At 36.6% G+C, this 17,363-nt stretch overlaps 3 protein-coding genes across 3 annotated transcripts; 2 read left to right on the forward strand and 1 right to left on the reverse strand.

Annotated features, from left to right (window-relative positions):
- The first annotated feature begins 5,333 nt into the window (after positions 1–5,333).
- Positions 5,334–8,905, forward strand: LOC106396332 (serine/threonine-protein kinase D6PKL1). Its single transcript, XM_013836691.3, has 3 exons — positions 5,334–5,575; positions 5,865–7,081; positions 7,789–8,905. Exons 2-3 carry the CDS (start codon positions 5,907–5,909, stop codon positions 8,705–8,707), a joined length of 2,094 nt encoding a protein of 697 aa, XP_013692145.2. The 5' UTR covers positions 5,334–5,575; positions 5,865–5,906; the 3' UTR covers positions 8,708–8,905.
- A 2,074-nt stretch (positions 8,906–10,979) lies between these two features.
- On the forward strand, positions 10,980–12,201 carry LOC106396334 (ethylene-responsive transcription factor 13). Its single transcript, XM_013836694.3, has one exon. It carries the CDS (start codon positions 11,401–11,403, stop codon positions 12,094–12,096), a length of 696 nt encoding a protein of 231 aa, XP_013692148.1. The 5' UTR covers positions 10,980–11,400; the 3' UTR covers positions 12,097–12,201.
- A 2,614-nt stretch (positions 12,202–14,815) lies between these two features.
- LOC106396333 (homeobox-leucine zipper protein ATHB-4-like) lies at positions 14,816–16,820 on the reverse strand. Its single transcript, XM_013836693.3, has 4 exons — positions 16,491–16,820; positions 15,914–16,278; positions 15,742–15,821; positions 14,816–15,282 (listed from the first exon to the last, which is right to left on the reverse strand). Exons 1-4 carry the CDS (start codon positions 16,681–16,683, stop codon positions 15,051–15,053), a joined length of 870 nt encoding a protein of 289 aa, XP_013692147.1. The 5' UTR covers positions 16,684–16,820; the 3' UTR covers positions 14,816–15,050.
- Between the last annotated feature and the right edge of the window lie 543 nt (positions 16,821–17,363).

The raw sequence follows: 17,363 nt of genomic DNA on the forward strand, positions 1-17,363 counted from the left end.
ACATGGTCCACAACCATATTACATATTGGTTGAATTTGATATAAAGACCATTACCTATAAGGTTCAAATTCTAAAAGTCCATATGCTTGGGGACACCATGAGTTATAAAAGAATGAATCTGCATCAGGTCATAGTAATTATATCAGGTCATATAAGTGATCATAGATATTCCCACCTCAGACTGATACGGGTCATGAGTCCATACATATATCATCTTAAGATATTATGAAAGAATCCACCACAAATATATGTGCCATCTAAGATCATGTGATCTTAGAATCTCATAAAGAGGTTGGGAATATATGTTGGATATATATTATGAATATACTTTCTCCATAAGTTTAAAAGAAACATTGAGCCAAAATGGGTGATCTAATTATAGGCCAATGAACAAGGATTACATAAGGTTTATGAATCCGAATATCCAACAATGAAAGGAGAAAAGTAATAAGATGGTATAAAGAATGATAAAGAATGGTATCTACCATCCGGTATCAACCATCAATGTCTTGGCAAAGATCCTCGGACTAGAAAATAATTTATAGACGTCCATATGCTACAATGATAGCAAAATAAAATGCCAGACACATTGACCCGTGAGAAAAAATGACTATGTCATCCCAGCTTAGCACCACACGGTTTTGATGTCTTAAAGACACAACCAAGCAAAGTCTATATAAGATAGACCAAATAAATGTTCCAAATAAAGTTCCATAAATTCTAAGGAACCTCGGAAAGAAAGAAAGGTGCATGAGATAAAATCCGAGTTTTATTAAAGGAAACCATTCCAGACATTGAGATATAAGGCTGGCCAGCTGAACAACTAGGTACCATACCATATAGCTTGGGACGCCAAGTTATAAGGTTATTAAGGTCCTAGATAATGAAATCTCAAATTGATTTATACCATGTCTGGAACTAAAATGAACTATATATATATATATATATAAGTGTGTCGACACATACATTCATAGAAAATGCGCAAGTATGTAGCACATGAATACAAAGATATGTATCGAGGATCATAAACCCACACAAGAGTACTCATAATGAATAATGAAAGAAACGTGAGGTTTAAAGTGATATATAAAAGGCGTATTGTATTGGCCATGAATATGTAAACGCCATATGATGCCCAGTGAATATATAAATCCTGAAAGAAGGATAAATCGTGAGATAGACAGGGAAAGGTCCATATAATCCAATGTGGTGGATACTACTACATATTTCACTACATATGATGTCTGGAAGAAATTCAAAAGATGTAGTATGCTAAATATGACTCACTGGATGATGATTATAATATTATTGGTACCAAAAGGTTTACCAAACGGTATTGAGCTCAGAATCAAAAGATGAGAAAATAAGTTTTCTTGAACAGCATTTTCCTAAAGTTGTTCATGGACTGAATTAAATTACTACATGTAAGCAAGTGAAGAGTTCTATAAGAACAATTCAAATCAGTCCATAGAGGAATTTTAAATTCCTTGTGTTTTATACTAACCAGCCTAAGATAGGTTAAATGGTTATTCATTAAACCTTAGAAAATGTTATAGACCATTACCACAAATTAGCCAAATTTTGGTAATACTTATGGTTGGTCGAATTCTCAGCATGAACCAACCAAGCTGTGGTATGAATGAATAAGCTATCATAAAGATAAGCTATAAGATCGAAGTTCATTTTTGAACAAAAGGTATAGGACCACATTATGCGTCCATATGCGACCCAACGGGTCCGACCATCATATATGAAGATAATGCAGCTTGCATTGCTCAACTCAAAGACGGGTATATCAAAGGTGACCGAACCAAACATATTCTATCCAAGTTCTTCTTTACCCATGAGTTGCAGAAAGCTGGAGAGGTCAACGTCCTTCAGATCCGGTCTAGTGAAAACTCAGCCGACTTCTTCACCAAATCATTGCCCTCTTGCACATTCAGGAAGTTCACGCAACAAGATTGGCACGCGTAGACTCAAGGACCTTCAGTGATGTCCAAATCAAGGGGGAGTAATGTGTGTTGTACTCTTTTTCCTTTCTCTGGTTTCCCTTTTTACCACATTGGTTTTTGGGTTTTCCGGAAGAGGTTTTAATGAGGCAACATTAGCATGTTACAAACCCTATATGGTTATGGCATCCAAGGGGGAGTGTTATGAATCATAAAGTGGATGGTCCATAACCTAGACCATACAAGTTCAAGACTAGAGTCCATTGGGGGTTTACATCCAGCCACATGGAAGACCCATTCAACCTTATGTCTTTATGAGTTTGACCATGTCATTATGTAGAGTATCTTTGTAATCAATTCTCCTTTTTACACCACCTTGTATGAACCACTATATATAGTGGTGTAAGCAATAAGAAATATACAACACATTCTCACAAATCTTCTCTCAAATCTTGACATATCCAATATTTTTATTAGTGTGCTAGCGTTTTTTTCACAATAAATTAAATATACGATAATTAGAGGATAAAATATTAAGAACAGAATGATGGATAGGCTTTGTATATGAAAATAGACCAAGAACATACGGGCCAAAATAATATATAAGTATGGGCCGGATTTTGATTAAATAAAAACCCTAACCCATTTCAAATACCATGATGGAAATGTAGAATTAATTAGTCTCGAACCCATATCAAATAGTACTGAAGTTTTCTTTGTTAATCAAGAACAAGTGAAAATCATTAGATTCTTGCGTTTTATGGCTGATTCTGAATAAAAAGTTTACAGTTACAAAATATGGATAGACATCGGTCGAATTTACAATTTAGATCTTCTTCAAACTAGACCATTGACCAGGTTATTCTGGCTTGCTGCTTAAGTACATGGATATATATTTTGAATATGCAAATTTAATGATGTAAGTGAGGAGGAAGGAATAAAACATAATGTGATGAGAATGGAATCAGAAGAGTTCAAAAATTAAGAAACGTGTTGCTTTTTCCCTTTGTATTGTTTCGATAAGTCTATTATTTTTTGGTGTTCAAAGTTTCAAACCCTTCTTTATTTTCTTCTAAGTGCTTTTCAGTAAAGAGAAGGGCTCAGATTCAAGTCCCCACCTATAAAGATACCATAGTTAGTACCACACATTCACACCCATTTATTCCACATACCTAAATACAAATTATCTTTACCTAAGAGCTTGGTATTTAGTAAATGGTTTACTATTTGAATTATATAGAATAGTGAGGCTAATTGGAGATTCCAAAACAAAAAGAATATAATGTTCATACAAGCATCACTTATTTTATTCAAAGTTAACTAACTGCATGTGTTTCGTAGAACCATTGGACAACTGTTCACATAGTATTTAGGTCAAAAGACTTTATAGAAATTGCGTATAATATTTGATGAATCTGAAGAAACCTTGGACAAATATTCACATAGCTAGTTTTGAATTGTAACCTTGTATAAAACCCGAGGGAGAATAAGGAGATATACTTCCTAGAGATGATTTTGAAACAGTGAAACTTAATATGAAATGTATAAAATATATATTTACTATTACTAACTGTAACGAAATTTCAAGATAACTAGCTCTCTATTTTAAAACCCACCACCAACCATCTATAGTTATTTATTTAAGACAATCATAACAAAATTACGCAAATAGTTACAAGCCAAATGATCTAATGAACTCATGGGAATATGAACAATGCCAGAGACACGATCAGAGAAAAAATTTACAAAATTTGATCCTATTATTACATAAAAAGGACGAGACACTGCATGTGTTTTGGATCGTTTGGTAAATGAGATAAAGATAAAACTGACCCAGACAGAGATCTCTTCAATCCACGCGCAATCCATATGATTCGTATTATCGATCTTACCCTTGTCTTAATAGCCTTTCAACGCCTCACTTAGTGGTCATTTTCGTCTTTAACTTTCTAAGCCGACAACTATCTCTGTCTGCTTATAATATTTTTGTTCTTACATTACTAGCAGTGTTAATCTTTTCGAATAAAAAATGCTAATAGAATTATCATCGCAGCTTTTATTTACTTTGCAGGCAAATAAAGCATCATTCACTAAGCCCGCCATGATTAGAGCGTCGAGGGCCAACATTGTTTTTATAATCCAACTATATACTATTCTTATTGCTGAAATTAAGACAATAATATTGAACTAAACTATATACTATTCTTATTGCTGAAATTAAGACAAAAATACTATACTATTCCTATTGTTTAACTCACAAAACAATGTCCACTAATCATTGCTTTCAAGTATAGTGTCCATTGAACCTCAACTGTTCTACAGTATAGTGATATGGCCACCACCTGCACAAAGAGAGTAGATTCAACATAAATTAGTGGAGTTGAAGAGACATGATTAATCAAATAACCTCTTTATTATTATCAAGAATTTTGTTATTCCATTGTCAAATACTCCTTACATGCTACTGATCATGATTATCTACCACTGTTAATATTACAATTAACAACTATAGTTATCGATGACATTCCATTGCACTTCGCTTTTTTTATTCCTTATTTTCACTTGTTCTTTAAGCGGTCACCATTCAAAATGCTACGATCAAATAATGCTTCAAATAAAGACAAATATTTTGCGTAGGGGCAACAAAAAAATAAAAGGAAAAGTGATGGGAAATGAAGAGAAAAATAAGAAAAAAGCTAATCAACATATGCGATGGTGGGTCAATAAAGTGTTTTTCACAAATCCACAAGGTTTAGATTCCTTGTCTCTTTCTTTCGCAATTCATTTTTTTTCTTATATTCTATTACACAACAAAAGGAATAGTTCCATTCTCTCACAAAATAAAGTTCGTTTTAAAACTATTCATAAATACTATATACTCTCACTATTCATTTTTTTTTCTTATGTTTTCATTACACAACAAAAGGAATAGTCCATTCTCTCACAAAATAAAGCTTGTTTTTACAATATTCAAAAATACTACATACAACACTCTTTGTTCATTCATCCGAAAAGACTTCCAGCATATATATGTTCGATTGTTAGCAATTATCAAGATTCCATAATGCATTAGAAGTGTTTTATACCAAGATTGGTAAACCCTAAACAAAGTGATTATAGTTGAAAAAACAATGATTAATATCTAGGTTTTGGTTTTAACCTAAGGAAAAAAATGGAATCAATCTCTCACACGAAAAGAAAGAAAGAAACATCTGATCAAAAACCATAACAAAAGAAACGTCTCAAACCAAATTGTAGGTTGAAGAAGGAACACATGTAGGTCCCACTTTAATGACTGGACCCTACAGTATACGGGTCCCACTCTCACCTCTCCTTTAATATTTTTTTCTCCTTTAAAAATAAAATAAAAATTTCCTCCGTTACCGTCAGTCGCAGCTCTACAGCTAGAGATAGCGCCCACACACACACACATAAAGCAAAAGCCTTTCTTCACAACTCTCTCAATCTTCGAGCCTGAGGAGTGAGGAGACGAGGGTTTCTTCTTCTTCTTCTTCTTCTTTCATCGCCTCTCTGCTTCACCGGAGCAACATCTTCCGGTGATAAATCTCTCTGCATTGTAACCGGAAGACTGCTCAATCTCGGGATCTCTTCGTCTCTTGTTTCCGGTTAGTGTGACTAAAGTCTCTTTCTTTTTGTCGTTTTCTAAATGGGTTTTGTAAATGAAAAGTTAAAAATGAAATCTTTAATCCCTATGGTTGTTATCGAACAATGGAGGGATAATACAGACACACACAAACTCGTGTTCTGTATCTTTGTCTTGAAACCATTAGCCCTGAGGTTTTATTACCAAATCACGTGTTAGAGTTTTCTATTTGTGTTTAGTTATATTTATTCTCAGACAAGACGGTCCCAGATTGATTTAGTTAAACATGTTTGGTTTTTTTTTTTTATAAGGTATAAAGAGATTTGTTTTGGAGTGTTGAAGATCTCGTATGAATGCTGGATATGGAAAGAGTTGGTGAGCTTAGTAAAGGTCCTGTCTCAAGAAGACAATACCTAGACTTTGAAAATAGAGATAACGGTATGCATCTGGAGTCTTTGAGGGAACGAGCTGCTCGATACAACAACAAGGGAGGAGGAAGACCAGTGAACCCCACTACGACGTTAGGGAGAGAGCTAAGCCAAGTTCTCAATGTGCATCATAGAGACGAGATGATGATGATTGGTGGTGATATGAATGATTTTCAGGAGTTTGAGCCTGTGGTGAGGCCAACAACGATGGATTCAAAGTACCCTTTGCTGGAGATCGAAGAGGTAGGTGGTGGTGATGAAGCTGGCTCTAGCTCCTTCCGCGGTGTTAGCCATCCTCCAGAGCCTGACGACATGGACCTCATAACAACTGTTTATGTCCCTACCGCCACTAAAGGACCTTTCCTCGAGGATCTCTCCCTCTGCGTCCCTGAGCCTGCCACATCTATGGCTCGTGCCTCTCAGAACACAGACAACTCTCTCCCGCCGCAAGATTCAGACAAGGAATGCGTTTGGGACGCGAGCCCACACAACAGCAGCGTGGAAAGCATAAACTTCGCAAGGGCCATGAGTATGGCCAACAGCACTTCCGCTGATCAGCAGAGGAACGATGTCGTGCTCAGCATGGACAAGAACTACATTGATAACAGGAGCATCAACATGGTGTTCGATTCGTTCGAGAGCAGAGCGAGCGACAGCAGCTGCTTGAGCGAAGAGAGCAGCTGGAGCAACTTCACGGGGAGTCTCAACAAGCCGCACAAAGGGAACGATCCGAGGTGGAACGCTATTTTAGCCGTCAGGACGCGGGACGGTGTGCTAGGGATGAGCCATTTCAAGCTGCTGAAGCGGTTGGGGTGTGGTGATATAGGGAGTGTGTATCTGGCGGAGCTGAGTGGGACCAGGTGTCATTTCGCTGTGAAGGTGATGGATAAAGCTTCTCTTGAGAATAGGAAGAAGCTGAATAGGGCTCAGACTGAGAGGGAGATTCTGCAGCTGTTGGATCATCCGTTTCTGCCGACGTTGTATACTCATTTTGAGACGGATAGGTTCTCTTGTTTGGTTATGGAGTATTGTCCTGGTGGTGATTTGCATACTTTGAGGCAGCGCCAGCCTGGGAAGCATTTCTCTGAGTATGCTGCTAGGTATGTCTTCGTCTCTCTGTTCCAAAACAAGGCATTAGCATTCGGTTTTTGGTTCGAAAATCACGGTTTTTGTTTGGTTCTAGAAATTTAGGAACCCTTGGCTATCTATAAAATTCTATGTAGTTTTGGTTCAGTTATTTTGGTTTGGGTAGTAGAGTTGGGAACCGGCTCATATCTAGGGAGAAAAATTGGGACTAGTTTGGTTCCGATCTGGTTTCGTTTTTTGGGTAATTTTGGATAATATGGGTAAAAATATTGGATAATTGGGGGTTTCAATTTAATTATCGGATAATTGGGATTATTTGGATAAAAATATTGGGTAGTTTGGATAAAAAACTATCCAGGTAATTTGAATAATTCGGTTTTGAAAGTATTTTAAGATATTTGGTTATTTGAAAATTTAATATAATTGATATATTTAGGTATATAATCTATATTTTTAAAATTCGGGTATCCATTATGTTCTCAGTTTCGTTCCGGTTCGGTTTTGTTTTTTCAGTCTGGTATAGATCTGTTTGGATATTCATCAAATTCGGTTTGATTTCAGTTTTTTCGGTTCAGCACGGTTTGGTTCCTCTGTTCCGGTTCAAATTTATATATTTTCACGGTTTGATTCATAGTTCCAACGTTACCAGAGCTAAGCTAAGTTTCATTTCATTCACTGTGATGACTCACTTTCTTTATACGTTTCCTTTTTTTTTGGGCAGGTTCTACGCTGCAGAGGTGCTGCTAGCGCTCGAGTATCTCCACATGCTCGGCGTTGTCTACAGAGACTTGAAACCCGAGAACGTCCTCGTCCGAGACGACGGTCACATAATGCTCTCAGACTTCGACCTCTCCCTAAGATGCGCGGTTTCACCAACCCTGATCAAAACCTTCGACTCCGACCCCTCAAAACGCGGCGCCTTCTGCGTCCAACCCGCTTGCATAGAGCCCACATCCTCTTGCATCATCCAACCCTCGTGCTTCCTACCGCGTCGCATCTTCCCTACCAAAAAGAACAAGACTCGTAAAACACAAACAGATTTCTTCAAATCACATCACTCGGGAGGAGGTTCTCTCCCCGAGCTGGTGGCCGAGCCCAACACGAGGTCCATGTCCTTCGTTGGCACGCACGAGTACTTAGCTCCGGAGATCATCAAGGGAGAAGGACACGGAAGCGCGGTGGATTGGTGGACGTTTGGTATCTTTGTTCACGAGCTTTTGTACGGTAAGACGCCGTTTAAAGGATCAGGGAACAGAGCTACTCTGTTTAATGTGGTGGGAGAGCAGTTGAAGTTCCCTGAGTCGCCGGCCACTAGCTACGCGGGGAGGGACTTGGTTCAGGCGTTGCTGGTGAAAGATCCGAAGAGTAGGTTGGGGACGAAGAGAGGAGCGACGGAGATAAAGCAGCATCCGTTTTTCGAAGGAGTGAACTGGGCGTTGATAAGGTGTAGTACTCCTCCTGAAGTGCCGAGGCAGATGGAGGTAGAGCCGCCGCCGAAGTATGGACCGATTGATCCTGTTGGGTTTGGTAGTAACAGCAAGAGGATGATGGGACCGCCACCTGTATCAGCGGCAGCAGCAGGAGGAGGAGGAGGAGATGCAAAAGCTGGTGGGAAGTTTCTAGACTTTGAGTTTTTCTGAAGGCTTTGTTTTTTTCCCTCAGAAGAGTTTGTGTTTGGTTGCTTAATTAGTAGTTATAGTCTTCTTATGTCAAGGGGGTTTAATAGATCAGAGTGGAGGGGGTTAGCAGGTTAAATCTTTCTTCTATTTGAACCAAAACTTTTGTAAGGACATGGAAAGCTCCAAGTCTTAAGAAAATCTCCTTTGGTACTACTACTATTACTACTGCTGTGTTTGTCGGAATCTCTTTTTCTTTTGAGTCAAATGGATTGTTATGTCACTGCCATGCATGTTATGGTGGTCCAAGAAGAAACCCTATGTTCTTCAGACAAAGAAGGGAAATGATCATTTTGTCAGAATAAACCCAATTTAAATAATATATTTTTTGGACTAGTATTCAAACAATGAGTTTTCTGTTGAAAGGAATCAATGCTAAACATAGTTATAAAGATATATTGTAGGAGTACATTTTTAATAGATGATTTGGTCTTTTATGGTGTGTCCCTTTCCAGTCCCAAACAAGTGTACTGTTGTTGCCTTTCCTCATTGTCTATAAGACTACTAATTTGTTGAGCTGAACTTTGGTCCCATTCCACTCTCCTTGATTTTGACTGAACCAACCATGACGGGCGTTTCATAAGGCGTATCAATTTATGGGCCTTTGGCCCAATATTGTATCACAGTTTTTTTAGATAGTTTGTTTCGTTCCGCCGTTCCCTTGCGTAAAATGCCAACGTCTATTTAAGTAAAGAATTACTCAAATAGAATTATTTAAATGTTTTTCCTGTATTGGTATAGAGTGATGTTACAAAGAAATGAACCAATGGATTGAGTAAAACGAAAGTCAATTAACAAAGCGTGTCTTTGACGTATGACTTTGCCTTTGCCTTTCTACGTCGGGCTTAATAGTATTTTAGAACATTCGTCGGCACGTGAAAATTGTGTTCTTTAATATTAGCTAATATTTTCTTTAGAGGGGTAATGATTATTATTTTTTAAATCCAGAGAGCTTATGTCTTATTCCCCTTGGAGCATCTCCAACCCCTAGTTATTTTCACCTCTATATGCTATAATAGAAGTAAAAGTGTTCTATCTCATCTCTATTTTCACCTCTAAAATAGAGATTACTATTTTTTCCTCTATTTATAGAGTCATACTTTTTTATTTTCAAAATAGTCCTTTAACTTTCAATTTTTTATAGTTGTAACCAAAATAATTATATTTATAGAGAAATATAGTTTTTGTAGGAATATAATAACATTTTTTATTTACATAATAGTCTTTTAACAAAACTTTAGTTTAAAAAAATTCATAAGTTTATGAAAATATTTTAAAAGTTAAAATAAATAGGGTTAGTTATCAACTTTTATAAACAAAATGTATCTTTTGTAAAATTAAAATAGAATCTTTTGAAAATATTCCTTTATAGAGGTAAAAATAGAGAAATACATTGGAGAGAAACTTATCTCTATTTTAGAGATGCTCTATTTTAGAGGTAAAAATAGGGGAATACATTAGAGATGGTCTTATACCATAATTAACTCCGGTCTTTTGACTAGGGTTCTTAGCTTCGGTTAAGAGACAACTAAGAAAAACTAAAAACCGTCTCTTAAATAAAAGATATAAAAACCGTCTCTTAGCCAAAAAATGTAAGAAACAAAAAGTGTCAAAAATCATGAGCATGCCCTTTGGTATAACGAGAATAAATATAAGGTTTTGGTTTGGCACATATTTTATTCATTCCGTACCTGGAAATTTTCTGCATTATGTATTTAATATAGTTTTTTTAGACCCGTCGTTGTTCTAACGAATCTAGCTATATTTCCATTGTTTTGTTGACTTTCCACTGTTGTGTTGCGCGTTGTAACTATTTCTAATTTATAAATTAGCTTTTTTCTTTTGACAATGTTGATTATTCAAAAGTGATGAACCTTGACATTGCCATTGACCAATGGTAAAAGATGATCAACTGAAAAAACTATTCTATATAAAACTATAAGTTAATGAATCAGTTCTGACTTTAGGAATTACTTAAATTATAAATAAACAGATTTTCACTAAGTTATACTCCCTCTGTTTTATTATAAGTGTCGTTTTAGATTTCGGCACATAGATTAAGGAAATAATTAATTTTGTACATTTCCTATAAAAAATACTATTACGTATACACCTGACCATATTTCAACCAATAGAAAAATAAATTTAACATAAAATTAATAAATTTTGCATTGAAAATCGAAAACGACTAACGAAAAATTCTCTAAAACGACACTTAATATGAAATGGAGGGAGTATGTTTCTAATGTTTTACACCTATGTTTGATTAAACACCTATATTGTAACTATTAACATTGCCAAATCGGAAAATCCTAACGAAAAAGTGGACAAATATTATGAACAAAATCGTTACAAGAATGATTATCAGAGAATTGAAAAAGAAAGACCAAAAAAAGACCAAACAGAATAAATAACTAATACTTTGTCGCGTTATGGCTTTAAACAACGAGGGATATTTAAACAAAAACAAGGAAACTTCGGACACACTATCATCCTAAAGCTAAAGACATCATCATGTTCAGTCTCAAAGAACATTCCATGTACCTTCTCGTTCCGTACCTTTATAAATAAAATCTCCTCCGTAGTGTTTTAAGCAACAATACGACAGCTTCCCTTTCACTCTCTAAACCCACTCTCAAGCCCTAACTACGCCAACAATGTCAGGTTTTGATTACAACGACTCAACAAACTCAGCTGATTCCGTCAATAACGGCGTTAACACACCCGTTTTCTACCGGAACCCTAGTTTCAGCAACGTCATCTTAAACGACAACTGGAGCGACTTGCCGTTAAGCGTTGACGACTCTCAAGACATGGCCATTTACAACACTCTCCGTGACGCCGTTAGCTCCGGCTGGACACCCACCGTTCCTCCCGTCTCATCTCCGGTGGCTACGGCCCAAGTTTCCGTGAGAGATGAGAAACCGGAGACTGTGGTTGCGTCGGAGGCGAGTGGTTCCAACGCTCCGCCGAGGCAAAAGGGAATGCAGTACAGGGGAGTGAGGAGGAGGCCGTGGGGGAAGTTCGCCGCGGAGATAAGGGATCCAAAGAAGAACGGAGCTAGGGTTTGGCTCGGGACTTACGAGACGCCGGAAGACGCGGCGGTGGCTTACGACCGAGCAGCGTTTCAGCTCAAGGGGTCAAAAGCTAAGCTTAACTTTCCACATTTGATTGGTACTTGTAAGTATGAGCCGGTTAGGATCAGGCCTCGCCGCCGTTCGCCGGAACCGTCAGTCTCCGATTATTCATCGTCGGAGCAGAAGAGTGTAGGTCACGTTGAAGACGGTGAATCTAGCTTGGTTGTCTCGGATTTGGATTTCACTGTGGATCAATCGGCTTATACGTATTTTTGACAATCAGCAATGATTTAATAAAGCTTTTAAATAAAATTTAATTAATGTATAAGAGGTTTGCTTATTGGAATGGATAATGTGATAGAATCTCAATATTGACTCTTTTTTTCTGATTCAATTCTACAGTAACACTTACAAGTTTCACTTATATAAAAGTTATATTATCATTTCTATCAGTTTCTAATATTACATTTTCATTTTGAAAACAAGTAGTGTCAAATTATAATTGATTTCTTATCAGTAATTTTGTTTTTCTACTCCTTGTCACCAGTTCAAACCTTACAATTCAACTTCTTGTCACTAGTTCAAACCTTACAATTAATGATGAAGATTTTCATACTGATATATAATGAGAAGTTGAGAACAGCCTCATCCATGGTATGAAGAAGTTCTAAAAATGTTTAATGTGCTGAATATTTATAGAATAATAAGTAAGATTTTCAAAATTTTAGATATTGATCCAATAGTTTCTCAAATCCTCAATATCATAGATGAAGTTGCTTTGACATGCAGTAATTTGTAAACTGTTTAATCATCATTGTCGGTTGATCAAACAAATTTGACGGTTTAAAGTAGGTGGGTGGTCACATTATTTAAAAGGGATATGAAGCAATTAATTTAGGGTTTTCTGCAAAAAAACCCTCAATGTGGTTTTTTTTTTGCAAATTAATCCGCGAACTCAAAAACCCACGGGTCAACCCTCCAAGTGCCAGTCAAACCGCAATATAACCCTCGGCCGTATTTATGTGTATTTGACTGTGTATAATTTTAACATTTTTTCAATACTAGGGCGTTTTGGCGCTAATTTTTTAATGAAAAAAATTTGTTGAACTCGTGGTTTCAAATTTGAACCTTAAATACCATGTGCATGCTATATAACCATCTCGGCCAACAAATATATTTGTTTACTTAACAAACGCAATTATATAGATTTCTAAAACGAAATGACCTTGTTTTTCTCGGACATGGGAGCTTGCGTAAATGCACAATGAAGGTGGAGTTCAACAAATTTTTTTCATTAAAAAATTAGCGCCAAAACGACCTAGTATTGAAAAAATGTTAAAATTATACACAGTCAAATACACATAAATATGGCCGAGGGTTATATTGCGGTTTGACTGGCACTTGGAGGGTTGACCCGTGGGTTTTTGAGTTCGCGGATTAATTTGCAAAAAAAAATCACATTGAGGGTTTTTTTGCAGAAAACCCATTAATTTAACCTAATAACATGCTAATTATTTATTTTCGGCACCTAACACTCTATTTTTAATAATCAGAACGATTACTGGGAATCTATTAGGTAAGTCTTACTAAATATATTGTTTATCAATGCAACATAAGTAGCTAATGTCGTTAGATTTACAAACTGATAAGAAAACAGGAATTTCTTGTTTGCATAAGTTACTTGACTTGCGCCACCATTTGTTGGTCAAGATTCTCACACGAGGGTTTTGTCAAATCACATCTTTAATCGAATTAAATCACGGAAAACGTTTTCCTTCTTTCCTTTTTTGGAGCAATCCAAGTCATAATTTTCTTGATCGTGCTACTTGTGGTCTGGCGTTTTGAAGATTCATAGTACTAGCAACTACTACAGAGTTGCAGCCACTCTTTGACTTTTTTATTCTTCTTAACATATCATAGTTATAAGCATTTAGTTATTCTTATAAGTTTACGAGGAACCAGTAGGTTTAAAATCTTTTAGGTAAAACAAATTTAGGCTCATTAAAAAATCGATAGGATTTTTCATTTGGTATAGTTTCGATTCAGTTTTTAGTATTGAAAACCGATAAATACGAGTGGTAAATATCGAAAATATAAACAATTTATCCATAAATTCAAAAAAAATAAACTAACATATCCAAAATATTGAAATATAACATAAAAGATAATTAATATTTTTGGGTCATTTGGATATCTCATCGACTAACGGGCTTAACAAGGACTTTGTTCCATCGTCTAATCCGGTTTACTCGATTCTGATTCGGTAACCTTTTTATTTCATGAAACCCAATAACCGGCCACTAAGATAACTACATTGACAAAGTCTTGTTCTTTGAGTATGTGTATTCGCAAAGGTTTACAGTTGCATAGCCATTAGCCAGATTCGGAGATATGGTTTTTGTGCAGATATGTAGGTTTCGACAGGAGTTGTTCATATGTAGGCTAAGTTTGGGAAGATGGGATCCGCAAGGAGAGTTTTCGATGAAATGCCTCAGAGAAGTGAGGTTTCTTGGACAGCTCTAATCTGTATTCTGCTAGGCGTGGGGAGGTGGAAGTAGGGAGTACGCTCTTTGATGAGATGACTGAAGTTAAAGACGGTGTGATATATTACGTGATGAAGGATGGTTATGTTAAGTCTGGTGACATGACCTCTTCTAGAAGATTATTTAATGAGATGAGATTTAGAACTGTAGTCACTTGGACCATTATAATTCATGGTTACTGCAACAACAAAGATGTCGCATCTTGGAACGATATGATAAATGGGTATGCTTTGAATGGGGATGTAAGTGCAGCTTTGGATCTATTCTTGGCAATGCTGAGAGAAGTAAAGCCAGATGAGGTCACAATTCTCGCGGTTCTCTCAGCTTGTAATCATATTGCGGTTTAGTGGAGGAAGGAAGAAAATGGTTCCATATGATGGAAGAGTGTGGCCTTAAGGCTAAGATTGAGCATTATGGCTATATGGTTGATATACTAGGCAGAGCATGAAACCTAGAAGAAGCAGAGGATTCGATTACAAGTCTCAGATATAGTTGACTTGCACCACTAGTTGCATTATGTCAAAGAGTTAATTTACAGTGTTAAAAGTCTCAGATCCAGCTGACGTCTTTCTCATTTTGTAATAGATAGAATTTAATCTCGCATGAAAACTTTAAGTTTCAGTTTTCATTCTTATATTTATAGTATATACTTAACTAAAACTACCGAGAATACTCTTCCCTAGTGAGCTAAGACGAGGGAGGAGGAGGAGCAGCCACAGCAGAGGAGGAAGCTGAGACACGTTCACAAGAAGGGCACATGGTAAGAGTGGTTGGAGTCATTTGCATGTAGAGATTTGGAGACAGCTTCAACGCCCTGAGCCCAGATACTTCCTTCTGCAACCTACGATTCTCATCCGTTAGATTATCGCAACATCTCTTCAAATACTCACAATCAACCTCCGTTTGTTTCAGCTTCGTCCTGAACATGTAAGAAAATCAAATATATGATGTTATTATCCTTCCTCATGACCAAAAAAATGTTATTATCCTTGCAGAAAAATAATGGTATATATTTTTGAAGATTACACAATTCTTTTTATTTTGACTAAACTAGCTACATAACGTATGGTCAATGATATTTTTTATATAAAAAACTAAAATGGAGAAAATGACAAAGAAACACAACAGAATTAGATTATTCTTTTAATGTATACGCATGCATGCATCTCTCTGATCCCTCTTTTATAAAAGGCTGTAGTAAAAAATAGAAAACTCCATGTGACAGAAGATCCTAAATACGATTTTCCTTTTAGGACAGTGAGATGAAAATCTATTGGGGTCATAAAAGGACAATTATATCCCCATCATAGCAATTACTAAGGTTCTGTACAGCAATATTTCCCTTAATACCCCTAGAGATAGTGAGGATTTTCTTTACCTTGCCCTGCGGTTCTGAAACCACACTTCTACTTGCCTTGTCCTCAGATTCAACTGTTTCGCTAGTGCCAGCTTTTGCTTCTGCCAAATCAGATGGTTCGCAAAATGAAATAAGATGAGGCTATTTTTAGGTGCTTGCCATCTAAGGTAATTTTTACGAAAATGCCACTAACCGGATTAAGAGTGCTATGTTCTTTGAAAGTCTCTTCAAGAACCAAAGCTTCTTCTTTCGATAACCGGAGTTTCTTTCTTGAACCGTCTCTGTTTGCTCCGTCTTCGTCGTCGCTTCCACAGCTTCCGCCGCCGTGTGAGCAAGAAGCTCTCTCCCCCTCGGTTTCATCTCCTTCTCCTCTCGCCGCTGCAGCAAGATCCCTCTTATTTCCACTCACACTCGAAACATTGCTGTTCGGAGACGACACGCCGGCCGTCTCTTCGTCTAACTCAACCACCACCGCCACCGATGGAGGTCTGTTCACGTCGAAACCTCTCAGAAAAGATCCAAGGTTGGAGTTTCTCTCTGCTGTTATACGTGTGGTTCCTTTTAGATAATTAAAAGCATTGTCAACTTCAGTCTTGTAAAGCTAAAATATATATTAGAAAAGAGATCGGATCTGCAACATAGACATGTATGAGGATTATATGAAGATTTGAAAAATACTCATATCTTGTACAGAAACATAATCCTCACACATTAAATGTACAACAAAATCTCAGGGAAATAAAAAGGAGAGAAAAAAAAAACAAATTTACCAGAAGATTGAAATAAATGAGGCCAAGAGCTGTGATGAGTTTTCTGCGGGAGATGGTTATTCTTGTGATTTTGCATGTGAGGAAACGAAGAAGAAGTTGTAGAAGGCATTAGATTCAACCTCAGGGATGGTTCCTTTGGTTGACTAAACTCCAAGCTTAGACTCAGAGCTAACCCATCATCTCTTTCACCCATTTCTCCAGAAAAAAATAATTCTTTTCTTGGATTTTCAAGATTTTCTCGAGAAAATGATGCTGGTTAATATGACTACTATATAATTCAAAAATTTGATATGTAGAGAGAGAGAGAGAGAGAGAGAGAGAGAGAGAGAGAGAGAGAGAGAGGGGGGGGGGAGAAGTCTATTCGGGGGCTTGGGGGTTTCAATGATGACTTGTGTCAGAGAGACCCTTGTCATTGCAATGATGATTTATATTGTTACCTGCTCATTTTTTTATTTTACTCTAATAAATGTTAAGAAAAGAAAAACCCATTTATTCCGATACGTTGAACTTCTGAGAAAAGTTATTTTGTTTATTCTCATCCTAAAAGTCAATAGCAAACGTTAACATTTACCTAAGATTTCAGTTTCATTTTTAGCCGTGTTTTGACTATACTTTGTTTTATATCATTGAATTTTACTTTCCAAAATTCGTATTTAAAATTTGACTATCCGGAAGATATCCAAGTTGGTTTATTTAACAAGTTAAAAAGATGTTTCACATTTGGGAAGTGATATACACAATAAAAGTCTTGACTAGTCGTGCAGATCTTTGTGTGAATTGTTTTATTTCTTAAAACATGAAAGAACCATTTAAGAGGAAAAAGACATGTATATATAGGTGACGTATGTCTGAACGTGAAATGTACTACTAGCG

Source organism: Brassica napus, chromosome C4 (assembly GCF_020379485.1).
Source record: "Brassica napus cultivar Da-Ae chromosome C4, Da-Ae, whole genome shotgun sequence".
Taxonomy (NCBI): Eukaryota; Viridiplantae; Streptophyta; class Magnoliopsida; order Brassicales; family Brassicaceae; genus Brassica; species Brassica napus.

What these genes read in the sequence shown, in the direction of transcription:
- LOC106396332 (XM_013836691.3), top strand. Translation starts at nt 5,907, where the DNA reads ATGCTGGATATGGAAAGAGTTGGTGAGCTTAGTAAAGGTCCTGTCTCA. An exon ending in TTCTCTGAGTATGCTGCTAG is followed by an intron (nt 7,082 to 7,788) that starts GTATGTCTTCGT and finishes TTTTTTGGGCAG; the next exon opens with GTTCTACGCTGCAGAGGTGC.
- LOC106396334 (XM_013836694.3), top strand. Translation starts at nt 11,401, where the DNA reads ATGTCAGGTTTTGATTACAACGACTCAACAAACTCAGCTGATTCCGTC.
- LOC106396333 (XM_013836693.3), bottom strand. Translation starts at nt 16,683, where the DNA reads ATGGGTGAAAGAGATGATGGGTTAGCTCTGAGTCTAAGCTTGGAGTTT. An exon ending in AACATAGCACTCTTAATCCG is followed by an intron (nt 15,822 to 15,913) that starts GTTAGTGGCATT and finishes CTGATTTGGCAG; the next exon opens with AAGCAAAAGCTGGCACTAGC. An exon ending in TTTCAGAACCGCAGGGCAAG is followed by an intron (nt 15,283 to 15,741) that starts GTAAAGAAAATC and finishes TTACATGTTCAG; the next exon opens with GACGAAGCTGAAACAAACGG.